General features: G+C 37.2%; 3 protein-coding genes across 3 annotated transcripts; 1 reads left to right on the top strand and 2 right to left on the bottom strand.

Moving 5' to 3' along the window:
- Positions 1–615: 615 nt before the first annotated feature.
- Positions 616–8478, bottom strand: znf76 (zinc finger protein 76). The gene is given in 14 exon segments (XM_048181918.1): positions 616–841; positions 1180–1284; positions 1363–1583; positions 1679–1853; positions 1855–1877; positions 3378–3557; positions 3637–3838; positions 3931–4047; positions 4138–4209; positions 4288–4409; positions 4481–4558; positions 4630–4713; positions 6271–6347; positions 8199–8478. Coding segments are annotated over 14 exon segments (1560 nt in total). The 5' UTR covers positions 8219–8478; the 3' UTR covers positions 616–757.
- A 680-nt stretch (positions 8479–9158) lies between these two features.
- Positions 9159–15197, bottom strand: lg2h6orf89 (linkage group 2 C6orf89 homolog). The gene is made up of 8 exons (XM_048181919.1): positions 15056–15197; positions 14526–14900; positions 12582–12732; positions 12356–12504; positions 11013–11107; positions 10783–10918; positions 10583–10706; positions 9159–10504 (listed from the first exon to the last, which is right to left on the bottom strand). The coding sequence occupies exons 2-8, from the start codon at positions 14712–14714 to the stop codon at positions 10422–10424; spliced, it is 927 nt and encodes a 308-aa protein (XP_048037876.1). The 5' UTR covers positions 14715–14900; positions 15056–15197; the 3' UTR covers positions 9159–10421.
- An 858-nt stretch (positions 15198–16055) lies between these two features.
- On the top strand, positions 16056–25493 carry arl8a (ADP-ribosylation factor-like 8A). Its single transcript, XM_048181916.1, has 7 exons — positions 16056–16337; positions 18282–18362; positions 18553–18626; positions 18694–18787; positions 18870–18937; positions 20912–20982; positions 21389–25493. The coding sequence occupies exons 1-7, from the start codon at positions 16215–16217 to the stop codon at positions 21436–21438; spliced, it is 561 nt and encodes a 186-aa protein (XP_048037873.1). The 5' UTR covers positions 16056–16214; the 3' UTR covers positions 21439–25493.
- The last annotated feature ends 983 nt before the right edge of the window (positions 25494–26476 follow it).

The raw sequence follows: 26476 nt of genomic DNA, 5'->3' as shown, positions 1-26476 counted from the left end.
TCAAAGTGAAGCTGCTGACCTCTGCTGGTGACATTGCAGCACTGCAGCCAGGGTTTGAGATTGACAAGCGACAACTGCGAATCAAATGGATTTAGGGGAGTAACTAAATATAATTCCGGTAAGTTTTGTTGTTGTTGTTGTTGTTTAAGAACTAACATACTAGTGTTTAAATAACGATAATGATTTATTAGACGACGCGGGAGATTCAAATCAAAATAATTCAAACCGTCTTCTGAGGAAAAAAGCGCGCGCGTCTTTTAACGAACTTTCTCCTCAGTGGAAAATTTACCATTAGAAATGTTTCTAGGATTATTAAAGTTTGTATTTTCTCTAGAACTCAATGTAGCTACACATATGTAGGATAGTCCTCACATTAAATCACCAAAAATGAAAATATGTTAAAAAAATCGATTTTGATGCCCTTATTTTTGTGACAGCTGCATGTGACACAATCCCGCGCTATTTTTCACGAATATACACGAGAAAAACTAATTACATTATCATAAGGACATAATATATATATTTTTAATAAAAATCATATGGTTTAATGACCAGTTTTCGTCGCGTCTCTCGTTTGAAGGTTTAACCGCTCAAAAAACACATTCCACAAAGACGTACTGCATAAAGCTTGTTTATTAACAAATATACATCTTTATTTTCATCATGTTTTACTTCTACTGCCTTCAAAGCAGGTAAAAATACCAAATTCTCCCTCATACACACTAAACATTAAAAAGGCGTCTGTGATTTTCAGCTGTCACTGATCTGAGGTCAGCCCGCTGTGCTGAATCGCTGCTGTTGCCATGGTGATCGCCTCCTCTAATGTCTGCTGATCTTCTAACTGCATATGGCACAACCAATGCACACAGTCAGACAATCTCACTTTAAACAAACTTTTAAAATATTATTTTTCAATAAAAGGCAACAAGTAAAAAGGTTACACCCATAAATTGGTGTCATCGAATCATTGTATGTTAAAAACACTATGCCACAAGTCCTTTATGTGTGCTGTTTCTTATGGATTTTCAAGTATGCATCTGTGACTTTGCGATATGAAGCCAAAACTGCCATGTGAAGTAATAACAATAATTTTACGGTAGTTAAACATCTATCCCATTACCGTACATTTAGTGTGAGGTATAAAAAGGCAAATTGTAATAATAGATGTTTCGTACTGACCTGTACTGCGATCTGTGTGCCGTTCTCCGTGGCTAGCAGCGCCACCTGCTGGTATGGCGATGAGCTCCCTTCGGTCATGATGTCGTCTGACGTTACTATGGCAACCTGCAGGACAAATACAGATATGGGTGAATGACTTGAGCTCTGATAACCATGCAATAGCATCCATCCCATAATACCCACCGGCTGCAGCTCTTTGCCATCTGTAACCATGGTGACCTGCTGCCCAGTGCAGCCCTGGTGGGCAGGGACGGCGATGGTGGTTCCGTCCTGGGTTACCATGGTAACGGCCGTGCCGAGGACCTGCAGGTGTGAGCTGATGATGTCGTCCGTTTCCATGGTAACTTCGGCATCACGTTCATTCTGCTCGGTGCCCTGCGGCGACGCCTGAAAAACCTCTGCGTCTACACACGAAACCATTCTTTGCAAACTTTGCCAAAAAGTGCGGCAAAAATCTGAAGTGAAACAATGCGTACGGTAGACAGAAAGTCGTTCTCACCGTCCTCGGCGGTGTCGAAGTCTCCGTGCGCGGTGCGCTTGTGCATGGCCAGCGTGGACGTCTGTCTGTAGGTCTTCCCGCAGTGGCTGCAGGTGTACGGCTTACAGTGTGTGTGAACCACATGATGCTTATAAAGACTGGAATATTCCGTGAAACTCTTCCCGCAGCCGGGAACCTGTACACAGATATGGCTTCTCACCTGAGAGACCAAACACAACATCAGTAAATAAAAAAAGAGTCAATTTAGAAATAGTTGGGAAAAATCCTATGAATGAATCGAATCATTAATCTTAATCGAATCAAATCTGATTGTGAATCAAATCGTTCTGAATTTGCAAAATTGAATCAAATCAGAAATCTATAAACTGTATCGATTCGTTGTAAACCAAAAGATCTACAGATTTAATAAACACATTTAGTTTGAGCTGGATGATTCTGGATAGACAAGAGACAGCTAAAAAAAATAACAGGTTCTGACAAAATGTTAATTGCTGCAAAATTTGAAAGAATTATTTAAAAAAAAATTGGGTTGGATGAATGATTCAATGACTCACTCATAAATACTTAACTAGTTCCATTACTGTGTGAATCAGTGTTTTTGAACGAATCTCTTGAATGAATGCTCTAATGACATACAATTCTAAGACGCTTGTCGCCATCTAGTGTATGGAAGCTTGTTTCCGCCACTAAATAAAAAATAAAAAAGGTAGTTGCGACTTTTTATCTCACAATTCTGACTTCTTTTCTCACAAGAGAGAAGAAGTCAGAATATAAACTGTGAGATATAAACTTGCAATTGTGAGAAATAAAGTCAGAATTGAAGAAAAAGGTATAATTGCAACTTTTTTATAGTGCAATAACAATTGCAAGTTATACATTTAGAATTGTGAGTTATAAACTCGCAATTGTGAGAAATAAAGTCAGAATTGCACATTATTAACTCAATTGCGAGATATAAACAATTGTGATATAAATTTGCAATTCTGAGTTTATAACTCGCAATTGTTATTGCGTGATAAAAAGTTGCAATTATACCTTTTTTGCAACTTTTTCTCTCACAATTGCGAGTTATAAAGTCAGATTTGCGAGATATAAATAATTACGAAAAATAAAGTAAGAATTGTGAGTTTTAAAGTCAGATTTGCGAGATATAAACACAATTGCAAGAAATAAAGTCAGAATTGCAAGTTATAAACTAACAATTGTGCGAAATTGTGATATATAGTCTTGAAATTCAGACTTTTTTCTCGCAATTGTTATTACGCTATAAAAAGTCGCAATTATAACTTTTTTACTTTTTATTCAGTGGCGGAAACTTCAGTGGCTTCCATACCAGTGCGTAATGATGTAATTAATGTAATAATTATTTGAAGTGCCAAGTTACTTTCAAAAGGCGATTTACTCCATCACTACTCAGTGTTTATATCCAAGCTATAAACTTTTATCCCATTTCTTCTGTGATTATCAGTCATTGTAAGACAGAAATAATGACACTGCGATCTTTTAACGATTAATCATGTTTTAATTAACAATAACAATACTGTTTAGCTTTTGTCAGTAGTGTAGCAATGGATGAAGCACTTTTAAACCAAACAGCGAATTTAAACACAAACAAATCTGCGTGGGGAACTTGCACAAATTCACACGGTTTCCTATCGAAATGATTGGATTTTGCCGAGCGACGGTAAGTGTGCGTTACCTGTGTGTATCCTCATGTGGTTCTTGTAGTTGGTAGCGCTGGCGAACGCTCTCCCGCAGGACGGCTCCGGACACAGGTACGGCCTCTCGCCCGTGTGCGTGCGCGTGTGAACCTTGCGGATGTTGGACGTGGTGAAGGAACGCCCGCAGCCCTCGAACGGACATTTAAACGGCTTCTCGCCTGAGAGAAAGAGCCAAAAGCCTGCTGATTTCTGCATGTACACTCAATATTGCGCGACTGAACGGTTGTGCGGTCGTACCGGTGTGTGTGCGCACGTGTTTCTGCAGGTCTCCGGAGGTTTTGAAGGCTTTGTAGCACATGTCCTCGGGGCATTTGTAGGGTTTCTCTCCCGTGTGCGTGCGCAGATGGCTCTTGAGGCCGTATCCTGTGGCGAACGCTTTACCGCAGGACGGCACCTCGCACCTGTACGGACGGTCGCCCGTGTGAGAGCGCTCATGAACCTGAGTGACACACACACACACACACACATCTGTGCTCTAAAACACTGTTTGAGGCCTGATCTACCCCAGTGCATTGTGGGACGGCTCTGTACCTTCAGATGGTGTGCTGTGGTGTAGAAGCGGCCGCAGCCCGTGTGTCCACAGCGGAAACTCTTCTCTCCGACCTGCTGAACTTTACTGGAGCTCCAGACCTTCCCCTCAAACATCAGCTGAGAAACAGACAATTATATAACTGACATTCACAATCTATCTATCTATCTCAATATGTATCTATCTCTCTATCCATCTATCTATCATACCTGTATGCTGGTCTGCTCCGCTCCATTTGTGCTCTCGATATTTTCATCGACCTCCACCTCTGACCCCGTCAGCTATGCCACATCAAATCAAACATCAGTTATGAACGTCTATAATCACGCTCAGAGTTGTACGATATCGTGTCATCAGACCTTGGTGGTGTAGTTCTCCAGCGTGCCCATGGGGTCGGCGTCCGAGTTCATCTGATGGTGGATGTACGCCGTACTGCCGTCCTCCAGCTGAACGGCCTCCACCGCGCCGGGGTCGAACCCTTCTGTCAACACAGAGGTCAGAGGTCAAATGCGTTCGAGAGACTCTGTGTACTCGAGAGGTTTGGTGCAGCACCTTTAGGCGTGTGGTGAATGAACGCTGTGCTCCCATCCTCCAGCTGTACGGCCTGACCGTCCTCGAACGCCAGCGACTCTAAACACACACACGGGTTCGTCAGTATCAAACGCGCTCTGATCGGCGGCGCTCAGTGGCGTCACACACACCTTTCTGTTGAACGGTGACGTGTTGAATGAACGCGGTGGTCCCGTCCTCCAGCTGAATGGTGTTTCCCTCCACCAGACTCCCATCTGACAGATAAAAACACCTTCATTTCTCAGATTTACACATTCACACACTTTCTGACATGTTTTTTTTCCCCAGGTGTTTGTGATTACTGGATAAGATTTCTAAAAATCATTGAGTAGATATTGCACTGAGAAAAAGCAATTAATGATTTTAGTGAAAAACATCAAAAATTATGTTCACAATAGAAATTTCCAGGTTTTTCCTGGAAAAATTTTAGTTACATTTTATTATTATTTGTATTTAATTATAGTATTTATTAATATTTTGAATTAGCTTTTATTTTTATATTTCACTTTTTAAATATTACTTATAAATTTACATTTTAGTTATTACATTTAGGTAATTTTTGTATTTTAGTTACTTATTTCTATTTAGCTTCCATTTATATTTATTTTAATTTTAGCAATTTTCTAACTTTTCTAACACTTACTAACACTTTCTAACAATAGCACTGATTTGTTTTAGTTAGATAATTTAATTTATTTAAAGGGTTCTTGGCATGAGAAATTACATTTTCCTAGAGCTTTTGAAAAAAATTAACATTTTTAAGATATTTCCAGCTATTTTACAGATTTTACATTGTACAAATGTCCACAATTTTAAGATATTTCTAGCTGATGTTTTTGTAATCTTGATCCCAGAATCAAAAGAAAAACAAAAAACAATTTTAGCATTAATTCATTTTTTTTTTTTTAGGTTCATCAAATTTTTGACATTGTTTTAATGACAATTTAGCAGATTTTCAAGCAATGTGAAATTTATTTAATTATTTAAATTGTATTTTAAAAGTATTTTATGATCATTTGTTGTACTGGTTTTAATTTATGATTATTTTAAATAAAACATAATTTTATTGCTATAATAAAATTAGATGGAATAGAAATACAAAAATTATAAAACATCCAGTAATTTTAGTTGAAGTATTAGATTAGCTAAAACTATAACTGAAATAAACATAAAGTAAAGCTAAATAGAAATATATAATATAAAAATGACAAGAGCACACAATTATCAAAACGGTCAAATATAAAAAATAAACACTAATATGAAATATTAATAAATACTAAAATTAAAGTATACAAATAATTTTAGTTTAGTAATAACATTTGATGGTATGGACAATATTGAGAATTACAAAACACCCAGTAACACTTGACATTAAAATATCATTTGTTAACATTGTTTACTAAAACAATTTTAAAATCAAATCTTCTATCTGTTAAAATAGATTAATGCACTGTGAACTAACATGAACAAACAATAATTAATTGTATTATTTATTTTTTATTATATTTCAACCGATTCGAGTTATAATTTATGTTTCCTAAATAATTGTATAACTAACATTAACAACTGAATAAATTCTGTAAAAAATATATTGCTCATAGTTCATGTTAGCTAATGCATTAACTAATGAGAGCCTATTGTAAAGTGTTATGAGAAATGAATGAAAATGACACAAATCAGTAAAATCTAATGGTCATATGTGCCTTGTTTTCTTTTAGCAACTCGTATGTTTTTTCGTTTGATTTTGTGGGCATTTTCAGTGTAAGTCTCACCGCTGATGGCCTGCTGTATGTAAGCAGTGGATCCATCGCTCAGAGCCACGGCCTGAAGCCCCAAACCCTCCATGATCCTGCAGCAGTCAAAGAACACAACCCTTTCACACGCTCTTTAGAACACAGATAGATTAAGACATTAAAACTGTAAGTTTTAATCAGGGGTTTATTTCAAACACTTCACATGCCATCTGTTTTAAAGAAAGTGAACAGTCAAGTGAAAAATACAACGAATGAATGCAAAGAATAGGCTTAGGAAAAGTGAAATTCATGTTATATGGAACTCGTATGTTTAAAGGGATAGTTGATTGACAGTTTTACATTTGTACATCATGAAGTGGTGTGGACAGAACTGTTCAATTCAGCAGCTGAATTTCAGCTACAAGCAACTTGTTTCCGCCACGGAATAATAAAAATGGTAATTGTGACTTTTTATCTTGCGAATGCAAGTTTATATCACAATTCTGGAGGAAAAAAGTCAGAATCGTGAGATAAAACGTCGCAATTAACTTTTTGTTCTGTGGCGGAAACAACAATAGCATCATTATTCAGCTTGTGTTGATTCAGTTCAGTTCGATAACAGTGTCGATGTTGCAAAATTAGTCTAAAAAAGCCAGCCGTAATGCATCAATAGTGTCATTATTCACTCAAATTCAGTTAGTTTTGATCTTATCCGATATTTAAAGGGTTAGTTCACCCAAAAATGAAAATGTTGTCATTTATTACTCACCCTCATGTCGTTCCACACCCGTAAGACCTTCGTTCATCTTCAGAACACAAATTAAGATATTTTTGATGAAATCCGATGGCTCAGTGAGGCCTGAGCAATGACATTTCCTCTCTCAAGATCCATTAATGTACTAAAAACATATTTAAATCAGTTCATGTGAGTACAGTGGTTCAATATTAATATTATAAAGAAACGAGAATATTTTTGGTGCGCCAAAAAACAAAATAACGACTTATTTAGTGATGGCCGATTTCAAAACACTGCTTCAGGAAGCTTCGGAGCGTTATGAATCAGCGGTTCGGAGCGCCAAAGTCACATGATTTCAGCAGTTTGGCGGTTTGACACACGATTCGAATCATGATTCGACACAAAAGATTCATAACACTCCGAATCTTCCTGAAGCAGTGTTTTGAAATCGGCCATCACTATATGTTTTTAGTACATTAATGGATCTTGAGAGGGGAAATGTCATTGCTGGCTATGCAGGCCTCACTGAGCCATCGGATTTCATCAAAAATATCTTAATTTGTGTTCTGAAGATGAACGAAGGTCTTACGGGTGTGGAACGACATGAGGGTGAGTAATTAATGACAGAAATTTCTTTTTTGGGTGAACTAACCCTTTAAGCCAAATCCACGCGATTCGGAAGTTCCTCGCGCAGATTTCGTTAGCCTCACGTGAATTCGCCGCGTTTACCGCACATTTTTGCTGTTGCTTAGCAACCGAAGTCGATTGCAATAACTCAAGCATACATTGTTGTTGTTGCTAAGCAACATACCGTCAAGTTGAGTGCCAAAATATGCTGAAAGAACCATATTTGTTCTGCAGCACAAAACACTAAAAAGAACTGTCTTGTACCATGGTAATACCATAATATGTTCGAGGAACCCTGGAGCACCATGTAAATAACCTTGAATATGGTGATAATTCAGTACTGTCCATCACTGTATCGTATGGTGTTACCACAGTACTTTTGTAAGTGTCTTTACAGTCCAGTTGAACACGGACACGCGCACGCCGCAGGCCTCGTGTTACACACATTTACATTTACTCACACGCGCGCGTAAACACACATATAGACGGTTAGAGCGCCAGAATAACGTGAATAATGTATGTGTGTGTGTCTGCAGCGCTGCTGTGTCCTCCACTATCCCATCATTCTCTCTGGAGCAGCAGCAGCGCAGGCTGGGATACTCACCACCGCCAGCGGCCCGACATGCACCGCGACACACGGCAACGCTGCCCGCGCGATCACCAGCAGCAGCAGTGCGTTAGTCCTCCAACAGGCGGCGCTGCGCGTACAGCACACTCAGTTTTTAAATGCTTAATTTAAAAAGACGCGCTGTGTTATACATGAATATATTATACTACAAAAGGTAAGTGTTCAGTGCGAAGTATTTAGCACATAATCATTTGAAATGGTATAAAAAACAGATGAAATGAGAAAGTTGGAGTCTGTTTGAGCCACAGCGCGCCCCCTGCTGTCCTCAGAGAGAATCACATCGGATCCTCGTGCCTGACTTCCGGCTTCTTTGCGTTTCTGCTCTCCATACACCGGAACCGGAAGAATGTAATAATACTGTAATATCACATGGTGGGGGGGGGGGGGGGGGAATTTTTTGTTGTTGTTGTTTAAATTTGCTCAACTTTCACTGAGCAAGTAACAGCAAAAAAAAAAAAAAAAAAAGTTTTGGAGATTAAAATCAGGCTGTCTATCCAAATAATAATCCATCAATGTCCAAAAATAATTTCTAAAGTTAATACTATTGCTTCAATGTAATTTCTGACGAATGTTTTTTTTTTTTATTATTATACCTTTTTATGTGCGCTAATAACAATAAACAAATAAACTAAATAGTTAATAATAATATCAAGAATTATTCTAATTAAGTAATTTCTGACAAATGTTTTTTTTTTATTATTATACCTTCTTTTTATGTGCATTTTTTTTTTTAAATATTATGCATATTATATATAAAAAAAAAATTATATATATATATATATATATATATATATATATATATATATATACACACACACACACACTTTCTTTATATTCCATTCTGGCCTTAGACATTATAAAGTTAGTATCATTCTGAAAAAAATAATCCCATAATTCAACTGTCACACAACAAACACTGAAGGCACACGCAGCAGGTTACGAACAGCAGCTTTTGTTTACTGTGTAAATCCTGCATTAAAATCACAATCAACATAAATCTCTGAATCATATTAGTAAATCACATACTCTTCATCATATTCTCATTATTTACAATGATTAGACTCTGGAGGACAAAAAACATCAGCTACGATGAACATCGACACGCGCCGTGATGATGATGTCATCACATTCAGTCATCTCTGATTGGTGGAGCGGCAACGACTCCGCCCAACAAAAGCGGCGTCAGACGCAACACTCTACGAGTGCGCCATCAGGATGTGACATCATCGGCTGATGACAAACATTTAAAGTGCTTTGATTGGCTGATCTGCAGAGGCTTCAGAGAGTTCAGAAAATGCATCGTGACGTTATTTTCATGACAATAAAACACTGTTTCCGCAAATTCACATTACTGTAATGCAAAAATATTTGTTTTCATTACCGTAACAAAAAAATATATTCTCCTTCTCATCACTTACACTTCAATACTGAAAAATATTCTCAATTTTATTACCACAACAATACACAAATATTCTCATTCTCATCACCGTAATGCACAAAAAAGATTGTTTGGATCAAAATACAGAAAAAAAAAATCTTGTTTTCATTACCATAATGAAAAATATACTCGTTCTCATTACCATCATACAAAAAACAAAACAAAAATTGTCATACGGAACAATATTCTCAACAAAAAAAAATCTCATTCTCATTACCATCATAAAAAATGTATTTATGATATTATGAAAAATATTCTCATTACCCTAACATGAAAAAAATATTGTGATTTATCAAAATCAATTAATTTCAACAAATATTACCATGATGTAAAAATACTTAATATATTATTTTTGCATTACGGTAATGAGAATATTTTTTGCATCTCAGTAATTTGAGGATAAAAAGTGCCTAATCGTCATGAAAATGATGTCAAAAAGTCCTAAAATTGGCTTGATTTTCTTTAAACAAAACAAAATGAAATATGAGCGAACATGTTCCTGACCGCCGCAAGGTTCATCCAGACGGACGGCGTCAGAAAACATCACTGGAACTGAAATACCACTAAACGAAGAGAAGGAAAGACCTAAACTGATGTCATTTCCTCAACACAACCCGAGGGTCAGGTGGCGTCCTGATATCCGACGTCAGCGTCTGAACTCTGAGCGGTCTGAAACCGGCGTTCTCCTCAGCGCTGATGGCCTCAGGGCGAAGGGAAGCTCTGGAGCCTCTCAGGAGCGTGCCCGACACAGTCACATGGTCTCAGAGCACCGGACCGTCACACCGCACGCTCTGCGCTCCGGACGGAAGCAGCTCCATCAGCCAGTAGCGCGGATCGGCGAACACTGCGGACACCAACAAACACACGTCATGGAGACGCTGCTCCCTGGCCTGGGGCCTGTCAGGTCATGTGATCGTCTTACCCATATCTCCCGGCTCCAGCCACAGGCTGAAGGAGCGGCAGTGGTTTTGGCATCGCTGGACGGGAAGAACACGAACGGCTGGAGAACCATCAGCGACCACCAGCCAACCCAACACCTGCACTCTCTGCAACAACACAACACAATGTAACGCAGCGTAACGCGCACTAGCACTGCTGACGGAGCGGGCGCTGCGTACTGACCGTGTGCTGCGGGTCGGTGCCGGTGCCCAGCTGGCAGCGCTGCAGTGTGGTGCCCGTGTTGTCCAGCAGGGGGCAGAGCTCAGCATCAGGAAACAACCACCGGAGAACCGTCTCTCTGGGACTGGATGAAAAACTCCTGACGGAGAGACACACAGGGTGAGGACGGCACACACACGGACGCGCCGACAGGAACGTGAGCATTCGGTGTGTGAAGGATGTGATGTCATTACCAGAGCAGAGTGAAGTTGGCGGGAGTCGGTGAGAGCGAGTCGGACGAGGAGAACTGCTCCAGCTGAGACACACGGCGAGACAGAGACGCTCCACCCTGAAACACATTCTGGAACATTACCAGGACTTCTCAAGCACTAATTTTTTGTTTTTTTAATAAGAGAGCTAAATTGTCAAACAATATCCTTATTATCTTTTAATTTCTAAAAACATAAACATATCAATAAGAATATACTAATAAAACAAAATGGTACAAATAAAGAGCAGCACATGCAGTGACTGTGAGGAACATTAAAGACTTTAGAGCAGAGAAGTTAAACGTAAAGCATTTTAATTATATTGTCTGCTTTTTTTTTTTATTTACTCAAATTACAGATATAAAGTATCCAAAATTCAACTTGCCATTTATTTAATAATACATATTAAATACAAAGTTTATAATGGCTATTATTGTTCAATAAATAATTTTATATTACAATGTTGGCATTCTTGGAATTGAGCAGGGCTTAGACTTTCGGTAATGCGATATATCACGATAATGAATATGCACAATATTGTTATTGTGGGCACTTCAAAATACCATAAATAATTTATTACTAATTATTCAAATTTTTATAATGCATTTAAGAATACTTTCCCCAACAACGTCGCTGTATTCTGCGTCAAAGGGACACGCGCTCAGATGTAAACAAGCTGATGGAACAGCAGAAATGCAGCGGTTACCCCGGAAACCCCACAAACAAAGCAGCTGCGCTAGTGAAGTTTTTAAAATGCTTCAAACAGACATTCACTTTTTTGTAATCTCAATGTTGTTGATCACAGCACCAAATACTTCATACTTAATAGGCTATTTATTTTCAGACTTAAACATTTTTATATTTTAATCTGGACTACAACATGCCCTAATGATTAGAAATGTTCTGATTATTTGTTATTGTTCAGTAAAACTTTGAGACGTACGGCTTCATTAGTTAACATGTTAATTCATTATTACCAAACTGGCAATGAAAAATACTTATAAAGCATTAATTATTCTTAGTTACTGTTTAATAACATTACTAAAATCAAAAGAACTTATTTAATGGACCTGAGATAAAACGAACAATGATCAGTTGTGTTTCTTAACTAACATTTACAAAAAAATAATACTTTCTGTAACAAATGTAGCTATTGCTCAATCTTAGTTAATGCATTAAATAATGAGACCTTACTGTAAAGTGTTTCCTGTTGTTTTTTATATTCTTTTGCACTTTAATCTGTTTGAAAATTTTACTTTATATATTTTCATGTGTATTGTATTATATAGCCATGCAAAATGTGTGTGAGTGAGAAAGTGTGTGTGTACCTTGAGTAGCAGCGGCTGCGTCTGTCTGAGTTTCCCTGCAGACGCTCTCAGTCCATCCGTGAGTTTCAGCACCTCCGTCACGTCTGCGCAGGCGGAGCAGTTCACCGGAGCCGTCTGCAGGGAGCCGGACGCCCACCGCTGGTGAAAACCTGCCAAAAGCACACACGCGTGTTCAGATGCACATGTAGGCACGAGTGCGCTGCAGGTGTGTCTGAACGCGTCTCACCTTGTAGGTTGTATTTCTTGGCGATGGGCAGCGACAGCAGACGCACGTGACTGAGAGGAGACGAGCTGTTGTGTCCCGCGGCGCTCAGAGAGCCCAGAGAAGACGAGAACACCAGCACTGCCACCAGCAGGACACCCACCGCCACCACACACTGAACACACACACATCACAACATTAGTATAAAAACTGATCTATATATGGGCCACATTTTGTATGCATGCAAATTGTATAATATCCAAGATTCACATTTCTAGTAATTGTGCAGTTAATTCTCATATTGTATTTTCAGAAAGTTCTGGAATATTTTTCCTCTCCCCAAATATGTCACTACCGAAACACAATAATAAATAATTTAATAAGAAGGGTCACATTGACCTATTGAGATTTTGTTTACATCTACCTTGTTAATATATTTTTTAAAGAAAGTTAAATCAATAACAATTACAATTTTAACAATATTTCAAGTGTAATTTATGAGATTTGTTGTATTTTGAATCCAATCTTTCTTTGTAAAAGTCATAAAGTTTATCAAACTGATTTCAAAGTGAAGGATTCATTAGTTTGAATAAACATTGAATCAAACACTATAATAACATCTGAGTTGATCATTAAATATACTTTATTTCTGACAAATCATCCCATGTTTCGGTCGTGACAGTAATGTGTTGGTAGTGACCACATCACATGACACAATTTATCTCACGTACAAAAACATTAAAATACTAATGATTTGCATAACTGTACTAAAATTGCGCTTATTTCCCCCAAATAAATAATTATGTGTACTTTTGTCACTACCGAAACAGTCAGGACCGAAACATGTGGTGAAATTTCGGTAGTGACAATTTGACACTTTTGAGCCGCTCAAAGATGATGATCAGCACACAGTTGAACACATAAAAACTAAATTTTATGGAATAACACCCAAAAAAATGTGGTTAATTGCAGAAAAAGGTGTTCGGTAGTGACGTTCCTTACTAAAATGTTCTTTATTTCCCCAAAAAAAAACGATTGTGTGTACTTTTGTCACTATGAAAACAATGACGTCACTACCGAAACTTCACCACTTTTTGGTAGTGACAGTAATGTGTCGGTAGTGACCAAAATTTTAACTCACATACTAAAACACTAAATTAAAATATTAATGAGTTGCATAACTGTACTAAAATTGAGTTTGTTTCCCCAAAAAAAACGATTATGTGTTCCTACCGAAACAGTTGTCACTACCGAAACAGTGATGTCACTACCGAAACAGTCGTGACCGAAACATGTGGTGAAATTTCGGTAGTGACAATTTTAGACACTTTTGAGCCGCTCAAAGATGATGATCAGCACATGGTTATCTAACACAGTTCTGAACAGTTGAACACATAAAAACTACATTTCATGGAATAACAGCCAGAAAAGTTTGCTTAATTGCAGAAAAAGGTGTTTGTTAGTGACGCTCCTTAAAGTTCCTCACAGATTCTCAGACTTCTGAACTCATTTAACTCAGAATGATGATCTATCTGCTGTGAAAGAGAGGCTGTGAGAGGAGGAACACAGGAATATTGCCTGATCAGAAATGTAGAAGTGTGTTAAAATCAGTCTCAGACACACACTGTTCCGGTAGTGACATGAACATGAGGGACACTTTTTTACATAAAGTTTCATGATTTAAACAAAGTAAATTAAAAATTATTTCAACATCAATTTCACAAAGTTGAAATTTAGGGGTCAGGGTTCAGGACAGACTCCTCCCAATTGAAAGTACCCACTAAATGATGATTTTATATATATTAATCTTACTGATATTTTAAATATTATTGTGGGATTCAATATATAATATAAGGATCTTAGTAAATATCTAAAATTTGAATACTTAAATGTGTTTTTTGGTTGTGGGACAGCAGTTTGCACCAATTCTGTATTATCACGGCCCATAATAAAGATGATTTTCTATACCTTGACGGCGGCCCTCAGCACGGGGAACTGCGGCGGCTCGCGGCGGGGCTCGTTCGTCTCCAGAACCTGTTTGATGAACTTCTCGATCTCTCTCTCGGACATCCCGTAGCGATATCCGGACTGCCGCAGGATCTCGATGCTCTCCGACAGCTTATCGTAGATGCAGGGTTCACTGAGAGACGAGCCCATGATTCAGTCAGAGCCGCGTCTTCATCATCATCATCATCTTCATCAACCAGGTGTTTGATCGACAGGTGAGATGTGTGTGTGTGTGTGTGTGTGTAATGTGTATTTAAGTGTGTGTGTGTTGTTTGACAGATGTTCTTTTTATCCTAAATCACGGGAGAAAGCGTTTGCCTTCATGACTGACGAACCCTGTGAAAAATAAAGTCAAAAACACATAATCAGACAAACATATGACAATCTTCCTCATATTTATTAGCAGCGAGCGCGCTAACTCCCTCAACTACAGTCTTTATCTTCTGCTATCCGCACAAACACTCCTCTATAAACACAAATGATCATCTTACTGTCGGTTTATTGTTGATTTGACGATGATTTCCAGCAGTTTTGCGAGTTATTTCACTCGCACGTTCACGCTAACACTGCTCGCGCTGACTGAGCCGCGCACGTCACTCATCTGCGCGTTCACAACAGCGGATTCAACGCGTTCCTTCGCGACATTTTCGTTCATTTTGATTAAATAAGCGATTAAATTAACGATAAAATATTTTATAGTTTATTCACTCTCAAATATATATATATATATATATATATATATATATATATATATATATATATATATATATATATATATATATATATATTGTATTTTGGGGGATAAAAACAAGCGAATGTGCCGCTGTAAATGCTCAAATAGAGGTTTAAATAACTCCTTTAAACTTACCAAACCTTGACCTGACTAAATATTAACTCAAAACAGCGGATTTTATCAAACTCTAAAAAGCACTTACAGCACGGCAGGAATTAATAGACAGAGATAATATTTTGGCTTAAATTCATATTTTATTTGTACATGTACACAAAATGTATGCGATGATTTATTATGTAGACGCAAAGTATTTATTATTATTACTATATTTTATGTTAAAATATGTTATATTATGCTGTTTATTATAGCTATTTCAACAAATACCATTTTATAAATCAGATTTATTTTGTTTTTCATATATTTTTATATATACATATATTTCAGCTATACAATATTGAATATATTTTGTAGCACGCATCATACACACACTAAACTTGTCATACAGCATTTATTTATTTATTTATTTATTTTTGAGAGAGAGATTTTCATCCATTAATTGTAAGTGTTTTATATTTAAATATCTAAATATTGTTAATTTTTCAATATAGTTCATGTTTATTTAATTTAGTTACTAATTTTAAAATTATTTATAGATCATATTTTGTGCTCTGAGTTTATAATAATGCTATATTTTAACCGTGTTATTTGACATCTGACTTAAAAACAAACAATGACGTCACCGGCGTCTCTCCAGCAGGGGGCGCGCGCGCTGCGAGGAGCGAGAGCGCGCATGCCCGTGTCCCGCATTGTTTGGATCAGCTGTGCGTGGATGTGAAACCCCACCCAATGAGGAAGGACGAGCCGTGAGCAGCAGATCCGGACCACGACAGCACGAGCCCCGCAGCCGAACCCGCACCATGATCGCGTTATTCAACAAGCTGCTGGACTGGTTCAAGGCCTTGTTCTGGAAGGAGGAGATGGAGCTGACGCTCGTCGGCCTGCAGTACTCGGGAAAAACCACATTCGTCAACGTGATTGCGGTAATGAAGCCTTTCCTGCCTCTCGTTTCATTACAGGCCTCGGTCGAGTAACGGGTCGCGTGACTGACGCTACGCTCCCGATTACAGCGAGATCGGACACAACATCAGCACAATGTGTCAGATTCAGCGTCGTCAGGGCAGATATGATGATGTGTCGGACACAATGTAGCAGATGCAGCATCATCAGACTCAATATAGAACATACGGCAGTGCAATAGATCAGATACAATGTCTCATATGTGCTGGGTAAAGCGTCATAATGTGTCAGATACTGTGTGATCAAGTACATTGTGTGCATCATCAGACACAATAGATCAGATTTAACATTCAACTCAATACAGAAGACACAACATCATCAGACACGATGTAGCAGATGCATCATCATCATCAGATACAATGTGTCAGATCAGATACAGTAGATCAGATGTAATTTAGGAGAAGTGTCTGATTCAGCAACATTAGTTCAGATAAAAATCACAGTGTCATCAAAAACATAAAAGAAACGGTAGATCAGATACAACATCAGACATAATATAGGAGAACTGTCTGATTCGGCAACATTAGATCAGATAAAATTACTAGAATCGATGTATCAAATGCAGAATGATCAGATCAGACACGATGTAGCAGATGCAGCATCATCAAAAACATTAAAGAAATGGTAATATAGTATAGAAGATAACAGCATCATTAGATATGATGCATCACATAGATCAAGTACATTGTGTGCATCATCTGATCAGACACAATAGATCAGATTTAACATTCAACTCAATACAGAAGACATAACAACATCAGACACAATGTATCATGCATCGTCATCAGATCAGATCAGAAACAATAGATCAGACACAACATCAGACATAATATAGAACTGTCTGATTCAGCAATATTAGATCAGATAAAAATCACTAGAATCAATGTATCATATACAGAATGATCAGATCAGACACAATGTTTCAGATACAGCATCATCAGATCTGATGTATCACATAGCGCATTATCAGATCAAATCAGACATAATGTATCAGATTCATCCTTCTTAAATACAGTGTGTCAGATCAGATAAAATAGATCAGGACAATGTGTCAGATTCAGCATCATAGCGCATCATCAGATCAAATCAGACACAATATTTCATATTGTTAGATACCGTGTTTTAATATCACTAGATACAATGTATCACATACAGAATAATCAGATCAGACACTATCAGATTCAGCATCATTAGATCAGATACATCAGATACATCATCAGATTGAATCAGACACAATGTATTATATTTATCCTCATTAGATACAATGTTTCAGATCAGACACAATACAGCATCATCAGATCGGACACAATAGATCAGATTCAACGACATGAGGCATAATGTAGAAGATACAGCATCATCGGATCAGTCAGACATCAGACACAGTGTAGCACAGATCAGAAACGATAGATCAGTTACAACATCAGACTTAAATGTTTTAATTAGATACTGAATAATCGGGTACATTTTGTGCATCAGATCAGAAACAATGTGTCTAATTCAGCATCATTAAATCAGATTCGGCACTATCGGACACACATCATCAGACACAATGTATCGGATCAGACGCTTCGTATCAGATACACTATCAACTGATTTAAACAGCGTATCTGATTAAACCTCATCAGATGAGATCTCACAGCAATCAGATGGACTTTTACAGCTGTCAATCAAAAAAAGTGTTGATCAGCTGACCCAGTTTCTCAACCAATCAGCATCTGGCATCTGTCCAATCAGCATTTTCACGTGTTTGAGACACACACACACGCTCGGGAAGGTCGTCGGCGCATAAATCCAGGCGTTTAGGGCTGTAAATCACATCAGCACCTGCTGCTTGACTGCGAGTCCTCACAGATGAGTCAGATTTCAGTGACATCACATCCTGTGTGAATCTCTCTCTCGTCCCACAGTCGGGTCAGTTCAGCGAGGACATGATCCCTACGGTCGGCTTCAACATGCGCAAGATCACCAAGGGGAACGTCACCATCAAGGTCAGTCCGTCATCACATCCATCACAGATTTTTATTATAAAAATGGCATATTTCTTTTTACATTTACACTTTAGCAGATGCTTGTATTCAAAAGTGGACTTACAAAAGAGGATTCAAATAAAAGAGTGCTTTGTTTAATGAATACATTGTGTTATAATTAGGTTATATAATGTTATTTGTTGTGTTGCAGTTGTGGGACATCGGCGGTCAGCCGCGCTTCCGGAGCATGTGGGAGCGATACTGCCGCGGCGTCAGCGCTATAGTGTGAGTATATCCCCCGAACGCCCTCGTGATGTCATGCGACCGTTACCGATCTCCTGTGTCGCTGCAGGTACATGGTGGACGCGGCGGATCCGGAGAAGATCGAGGCGTCGAAGAACGAGCTGCACAACCTGTTAGACAAACCGCAGCTGCAGGGAATCCCAGTGAGTCGCCGGAGAGATTCGGATCATGCGTTGTGGATGTTTTGGTCTTTACGTGATCGTGAACGTGTCTGTCTGCCCGCAGGTTCTGGTTTTGGGCAATAAGCGAGATCTTCCTGGAGCTCTGGACGAGAAGGAGCTCATCGAGAGAATGTGAGTTCCTATCTGAAGATTTCTTTACACCTCCGTCATGTGATCAGATCCGATCACACTTTTTAAAAAATTACATAATTTAATTATGCAAAATCACATCAGTGTTTTAATAAGATAAGTTTCAAAATTTGCGAACAAGGTTGCAAAATTACAAATTTCATTTATATATATATTTATTTATTTATTTATTTTATCGATTTTTAAATGCCCTGACAGTATGAATAATGTCTCTTTCCCTCATTTATAAAATATAAATATTTATATATTTTTAATGTATTTAAAAATACAAGAAATCATCTTTTAAAAAATGTTTTTAAAATTTGTATTTAATTTTTAGTGTTTATTGCTAGAAATAGTGAAATCACATCAGTGTTTTAATCATATGTATAACTTTGAATCATCTTTGAAAAATATTTTTTTAAATTATTTATTTTAAGCAAAATCACGTCAAATTTTTAATGGTTTTACAGTGCTTCCCACAGGTTTGAAATATACTTGCGGTGGTAGTCGGGCAAAAATCCTCCTATTACCCACGGCACAAAAATGGTCTACTACATGTGACAAACAAATAATGTGTGATTTTTTTATTTTTTTTTAACAGTATTTTTATTTACTGAAATTAATTTTAATTACATAGCCTATTACATTTAATTACATACTAATATTATGCATTATTATGCATTGTAAATTATGCAAAATTACAGCATTTAAATGGTTCACCTTTTCCTATGTTCTCCTTGCTGTCATATAGTGTCTCTCTCAGTGAATGGGACACAGATTTTACTAGTAAAATTTATAAAATGTAGTATATATGTGTCAAATGTTCTTGGTGTTTTCTTCCTGTGGGGGAGACTACAATAATTTACTATGAATTAAATGGAAATCAAATTAAATACAATTTATTGTGTAACCAAAATACCAATAATGCCCAAAAGAAAAAGAAAAAACTTAGCATGTGACTTTTAATTATAAACAAGCCCGAAATACACAAGGAACTCTTATTTTGAAATGTCTGTACTATTGCAGGCTGATCCTTCAGATTCTTACAATCGTCTAAAACATTTTATATAAAGGCCATAAAGTAGACATTGTAATAATTCATCAACTTGAGTTCATTAGCAATCGCTTGGCATAAATCTGCGCTTTTCATTGATTGAGAATCACTTTGAAGCAGACTGAAGCGCTGTTGTGCGAGCTTGTGGAACGCTCAACAGCGCCCCCTTGTGACTTTGCAAAATGCAGCGCCCGTGGGAATGTCAGCGGGAGTAAACAGTTCTGACGCACACATAACGAGCAGGTATGAAACGACTAGTTTATCGATCGCGGATGGTTTCATTATCTTGCGCGGATATAAAAGTATAAGAGGATAAAAATAATAAAAGCAAAAATGTGTCTCCAAATATACTTGGGCGGCCGTTATTATACGTGGGCGGCCCGCCCAAGTAAAGTCTATGTGTGGGAAGCACTGGGTTTTAATTTTTTAAATGTTTAAACATTTTTAATAAAATTTGCTAACAGGGTTGCAAAATTACAAATTTCATTCATATTTACTGATTTTTAAAAGCACACAAATAATTCAGTGTCTGGAATAATGTATTTCCCTCAGTTATAAAATATATGTATTGATAATTTTTGATGTATTTAAAAATAAAAATTTTAAAGATAATTTCTTGTATTTAATTTTCAGTATTTATTGCGAAATCACATCAGTGTCTTTCCCTCAGTTATAAAATATAGTTATATTTTTAATGTTTAAAACTACAAGAAATAAGCATTTATTGATGAAAAGTGAAGAAACAGGTGAAGATGAAGTTTTAAAGTGCCTGTGAGGCTTTTATCTTGTGATTATTAATGTAACATCAAAATATTCTATATGAATACGAAAGTTCATTTTAGATGCATTGTTTTCTGATCACGATCCATCTCGAGCGATTTGAATGCAGTCAGATATAATCTGATAAATCTGATCTACAGGAACCTGTCGGCCATCCAGGACAGAGAGATCTGCTGTTACTCTATCTCCTGTAAGGAGAAGGACAACATCGGTAAGATTACTGCGCTAAAATACCGTTTCACACCAGATATCGAGCATTTTTTGACAGTAAGACCCTGCTGATGGTCAGAGAAAGTGAAAACTGTTTCAAAACGTTGTAAATTCTAGGCATGGAAAAATTATTGAAATATTGAAAGCAGGATGTACTATATATCCAACTAATCCAATAAAAGTTTTTTTTTAAATTCTATTAATCACAAATGACTGTAAAGTTGATTGAAAGCTCACAGAAATTGAACTGTAAGATCCCTTTTAACAGGCTGTCTGTGCTACTGTACCTTTAAGATGTCAGCGAGCTCTGTGATTGGCCGCTCACAGTTTATCTGGGCGGGTCAAATTGCTGAGTACTGAATAAACGTAGGCGGGTCATATGTTAATGAGCGTGTTGTGCGTTCCAGACATCACACTACAGTGGCTGATCCAGCACTCACGGACCCGGCGGAGCTGAGGAGGCGGAGCTGGCGTCTGATTGGAGGAACCGCATCATGTGATCAACTGTATTTTAGGCGCTCTTGATTTCATTCTAAACAAACAAGCATCCGCCCCTCCTTCTATTCTTATAAACTAATTCACATCATTTACATTGTTTATTTTTGTTTTTACTTGAATGTGCTTTTTTACGGTTCATCATGAAGTCCGGACGTGTCACATGACGCGTTCTGCGTGTTTTTGCTCGAAGACTTGATCAAACCTCAACCGACGCCCACAGCATTTGTCAGAACCAGCGCTCTGTGGTCACGTGATTCGCGGCGGTCCATTTTACGCCGCCATCTTGTTTTAACGTTTTTCCAACGTTGTGAGAACGTTCCACATGCTCTCCGTACATTCACTGGGAGAATTCACCGATTTTAACTATTTTAGCATCATTAGCCTGTTAGCGTGACCTGGTGCTGGCGTCGTTCCTACGGATTTGACATCATCAGAAAAGTGACGTAAACGGCTTTGTTGACATTAACGGTCACTTACGAAGTCAACTTTTAGTTGTCTAACAAAGTTTGCGACTTTATTATTAAGTCAATTTAACAAAGTTGACTTTGACAAAGTCCTTTACAAAGTTGTTTATAACCTGCTTGGTGGCGAATGTGACATCATCTAGGTTTGCGCTAATCGCGTAACATTACGAAATCTCGTTTTAACAGAAAGCACACAAATCCGTCGGAAAGAGTTTAACGTGTCCAGGTGAAGGTTTTATATGTTTCCTCCTAGTCGCCGTAACGACAGCATTGTGTCAACGACATCGGTGGGTTGTCATGGCAACTGCATTCCCATTGCGTCAAGTTTTAGGAACGTTAGTCCACGAACGTTGTCAGTGTTTAGAGGAATATTTGATCGCAATACAGTGTCAGATGACGAACGTTGATTGGTCTATATCAGACCCGCAGATCGTTGCGCAAATAAAAACAGCGGAGATGTGACGAATAACGTGCAGATCTCCTGCTGACGTCCAGTGTTGGTTCTGATCGCTGTTCATATCGGGGAGAGACAAAGGTTTTTTTTCCGCTTAATTTTGTTTCATTTTTTTGTCGCGTATGTGGATGTTTTGGCCTAAATCATAACGATTTATAAACGTGTCGGTTGATTATACATATGTAAATTTACATATTTTATCATTCTTTTGGTTGTTTTTAGCATGTTTTTACTCATGTTTTTTTCACAGTGTTTTTCAACTGGATTATGTAAATAGCAACTTAAACCAAATGAGATCTCCCTCCTGAGCGTTACGGTGTTTGTCCTGTGATTAGCTTCCTATGATGATAATAATAATAATAATAATAATAAAGAAGACCCCACTCATATTCACAGCAATCTGAACAAACGGATTGTGTGTGTGTGTGAATGTGAATGTGTGAGTGATTGTGTTTGTGTGCACGAATGCCGTCATATAGACTAGAATAATATTTACTTTCTAAATGCAGCAGGTTTATTCGGTTGATTTTTCGCAACTGCAAATCATTTTATATTCATCTCCACTAATGTTTTGATTTGTCATGATTTCATAGGGTGTGCGTCTCAACCTCGTCTACACAAGAGCAAACGACGCAATGTGACAAAACGGTGATAATCAACAAAGCTACACTGCTAGCATAGTTAGCTAGTTACGAAGTTGACTTTGACGCAACAAAGTTCACACGATTACCCTGGTTACGATGGTAACCATAGTTACATAAGTTATTTACACTACAATACAACTGCTAACTTGCTATTAGCATCATTGTCATTGAAAAGTGACGTAAACAACATTAAAAGTCATTTTACGACTTGTAGTTATTTAACGAAGTTGTGCGTTTGTGACATAGACAACTTAATATATAATGAATTTGACTTTACCGAGTCCTTTACGAAGTCACCTTTTTTTTTTTGCAATTATGTTTTTTACGTCAAATTTGTTGATTGTTACATTCATAATTCAGTATGTTTTAATCAAGTGGTGAAGCGGTTTGCAAGAAAACAATATAGTTACGCAACAAATTTGTAAATTACTTTTTCAAAATTGACTTTTTTTCAGTGTGCATTTTACTTATTTAATGAAATTCGCCCTGTGACAGACTTTACGAAGTCCTTGTTACGTTCATAATTCAGTACGTTTTAATCAAGTGGCGAAGTGGTTTGCAAGCACACATCTTAGCTACGCAACAAGAAGTTCGTAAACGACTGTTGAAGTTGACTTCGTAATAACTGTTTTAATAACTTTGTCGAAGTTGACTTTAAAAAAAACAAAAAAAACCCACTCATGTTAGTTATTTAACAAAGTTTTGGGCTTGCGACCGATAACTTTATTATAATGAAGTCTATGTAATGAAGTTGACTTTACAAAGTCATTTATGAAGCCAATTTTTGTTATTAATGGATTTTTTTTGAAAGTCAACTTTGTTAGTAATATCGAAGTCATTTGCGGAGTCGAACTAACTCATAATTCACTTCCTTACAATCAAGTGGCAAAGTGGTTTGCAAGCACACATGTTACGTAACACCAAGTTCGTAAATGACTTAGTTCACTTTGCAAAAGTCGCTTACGAAGTCAAACTAATGAAATCAACTTTGTTGATTATAACAACAATTTACGAAGTCATCCTAATGAAGTTATGTTCATAATCTATTAGCAAACTGGTTTCACAACTTTGCTACGTGACTTTGTTGGGTTCGTAAATTCGTAATGACTTTGACGAAGTTGACTTTTAAAAAATAGAATGCATTTCAGTTATTTAACGAAGTTGTGCACTTGCGACATAGACAATTTTATTATAACGAAGTCGATGTAACGAAGTTGACTTTACGAAGTCACCTTATTTTGTCTCGAATAGATTTTTTGAGAGTCAACTGTTGATTGTTACATTCGTAATTCAGTATATTTGAATTAAGTGGCGAAGTGGTTTGCAAGCACACATCTTAGCTACGCAAGAAGAAGTTCGTAATGACTGTTTTAATAACTTTGTTGAAGTTGACTTTTTAAAAACAAACAAACATGCATTTTAGTTATTCAACGAAGTTGTGTGCTTGCGACTGACAACTTTATTATAATGAAGTCGATTGTAACGAACTTGACTTTACGAAGTCTTTTTACGAAGTCACCTTATTTTGTTTATAATAGATTTTTTTGAGTAGGCTTTGTTGGTAATAACAAAGTAATTTGCAAAGTCGACCTAACAAAGTTATATTTATAATTCACTTTATTACAATCAAGTGGCAAAGTGGTTTGCAAGCACACAAATTACGTAACAGCAAGTTCGTAAACGACTTAGTTCACTTTGCAAGAGTAGCTTACGAAGTAAAACAAACGAAGTCAACTTTGTTGATTATAACAACAATTTACAAAGTCATCCTAATGAAGTTATGTTCATAATCTATTAGTGAACTGGTTTCGCAACTTTGTTACGTGACTTAAATGACTTTGCTCACGCCAACTTTGTAAAAGTCACAATCTAACCAAGCTGACTTTGATTATAATGTCGTGAGCGCTTTGTTTGATTATAACGATCTGATTGCCGTTTTGTCATCTTGCGTGTTTCGACATTTGTTTTTCTGCTGCTCATGTTTACTCCTGTCATCAGTTCATCTGGACTCTCATGATCGTCTGTATGTGTGTTGATTTAATTATTTTTTTAATGTCTAATTAAATGTGGCCATAATGTTTGTTTTGATATGTCATTGTTTTAATTGTTTGTAGCAGAGGCGCTCTTTTGTTTCTTGGGGAATCATGCGACTTCACACTGATGTCCCGCTGCATGACTCATTAGGAGATGGAGCAGGTTGCCATGGTTACTGTATAATTCAAGTTGTGATTGGACCGAGCGTGATGTTCTTTTTTCCCCTCTTTATATGGACCAGACAGTAACTTTTTACAGCAGTCAGTCACATAACAAGTGTTTCTGTACAAGACTCCATCAGTTGAGTTGTTCATTTGGGATCTTTCTATTCTCTCGTACTCGCGGTGATAACTGTACATGTTGTTCTTGTTATTTACAGATTATTTAAAAATGAAATTAAATGATTTCCCTATCAGAACCGCTGCTTCTTCCTTCTTTTAGTCAACATTTTATTCTAATTTAATGATACAAAATGTGCTTCACAAGATTAATAAAGGACAACATTCAGACTTTAGACACTTTATTAGGAAAGTAAAAACATACAAGGAATTTAATTTGGTGCTGTATAGTAGTATACAAAGTATATAAAGTATACTAACATGCTGTAATTCTGCAGTATGTGTTGCATGTTTTATTATTCTACTTAATGATCTACTGCAGTGGTTCCCAAACTTTTTAGCATGGAGGACCCCCTGAAGGCATTACCATCCTTCTGTGTACCCCCCCCTCTTCCACTTCGACTGCAGTCACACCTTTACCATTAAGTGACAATATTTGCCCCCTAAATTGATTTTCCAGTGCATTTTTTACCCTTATGAATAACTTTATAAAATAAATAATGTTTTAAATTAAAAAAAAAGTTCAATAGAGAAATATGCAATGATGGTAAACGAAGTAAAACTTTTAAATATTAAACTAAAACCGCCAGTAGGTGGCAGCAAGTCACTGTTTTTATGAGTGAATCATCGAGTCATTCATTCAGTAATGAAGCGAGTGGCTGTGAATGAATCAGTGAATCATTGACTCTCACGATTCGTACAACACAGACATGTGTTGTAGTTCTGCTGTGGTTTTCGTTATTATTTCATTGCAAAATAGAGTAAATACTGACAGTACTGTGTTTAAAATGTACGTTTTGTTTTTTGACCTGTTGTATAATAATGTCACGTTTGCAGTCATGTGGATATTTGGGAACAATTGCATTCTTGCTCGTTATCAACATTAAATTATGAAATTAATTAATTACGAAATTAATCCATTATCTGTATCTATATTTGTTCTTCATGCGAGTAAGTGCTAAATCCCCACACCGCAAAGGTGCATTGTCGAGAACGACAGTAATTTAGCGCGATTTAAGGCAGCAGATCTATGCATGCTGCTTGTGTGAATACAGTCATTTTT

Source organism: Megalobrama amblycephala, linkage group LG2 (genome assembly GCF_018812025.1).
Source record: "Megalobrama amblycephala isolate DHTTF-2021 linkage group LG2, ASM1881202v1, whole genome shotgun sequence".
Classification (NCBI taxonomy): domain Eukaryota; kingdom Metazoa; phylum Chordata; class Actinopteri; order Cypriniformes; family Xenocyprididae; genus Megalobrama; species Megalobrama amblycephala.
Note: the sequence above shows the minus strand (reverse complement) of the source record. Positions and strands in the feature narration are given on the sequence as shown.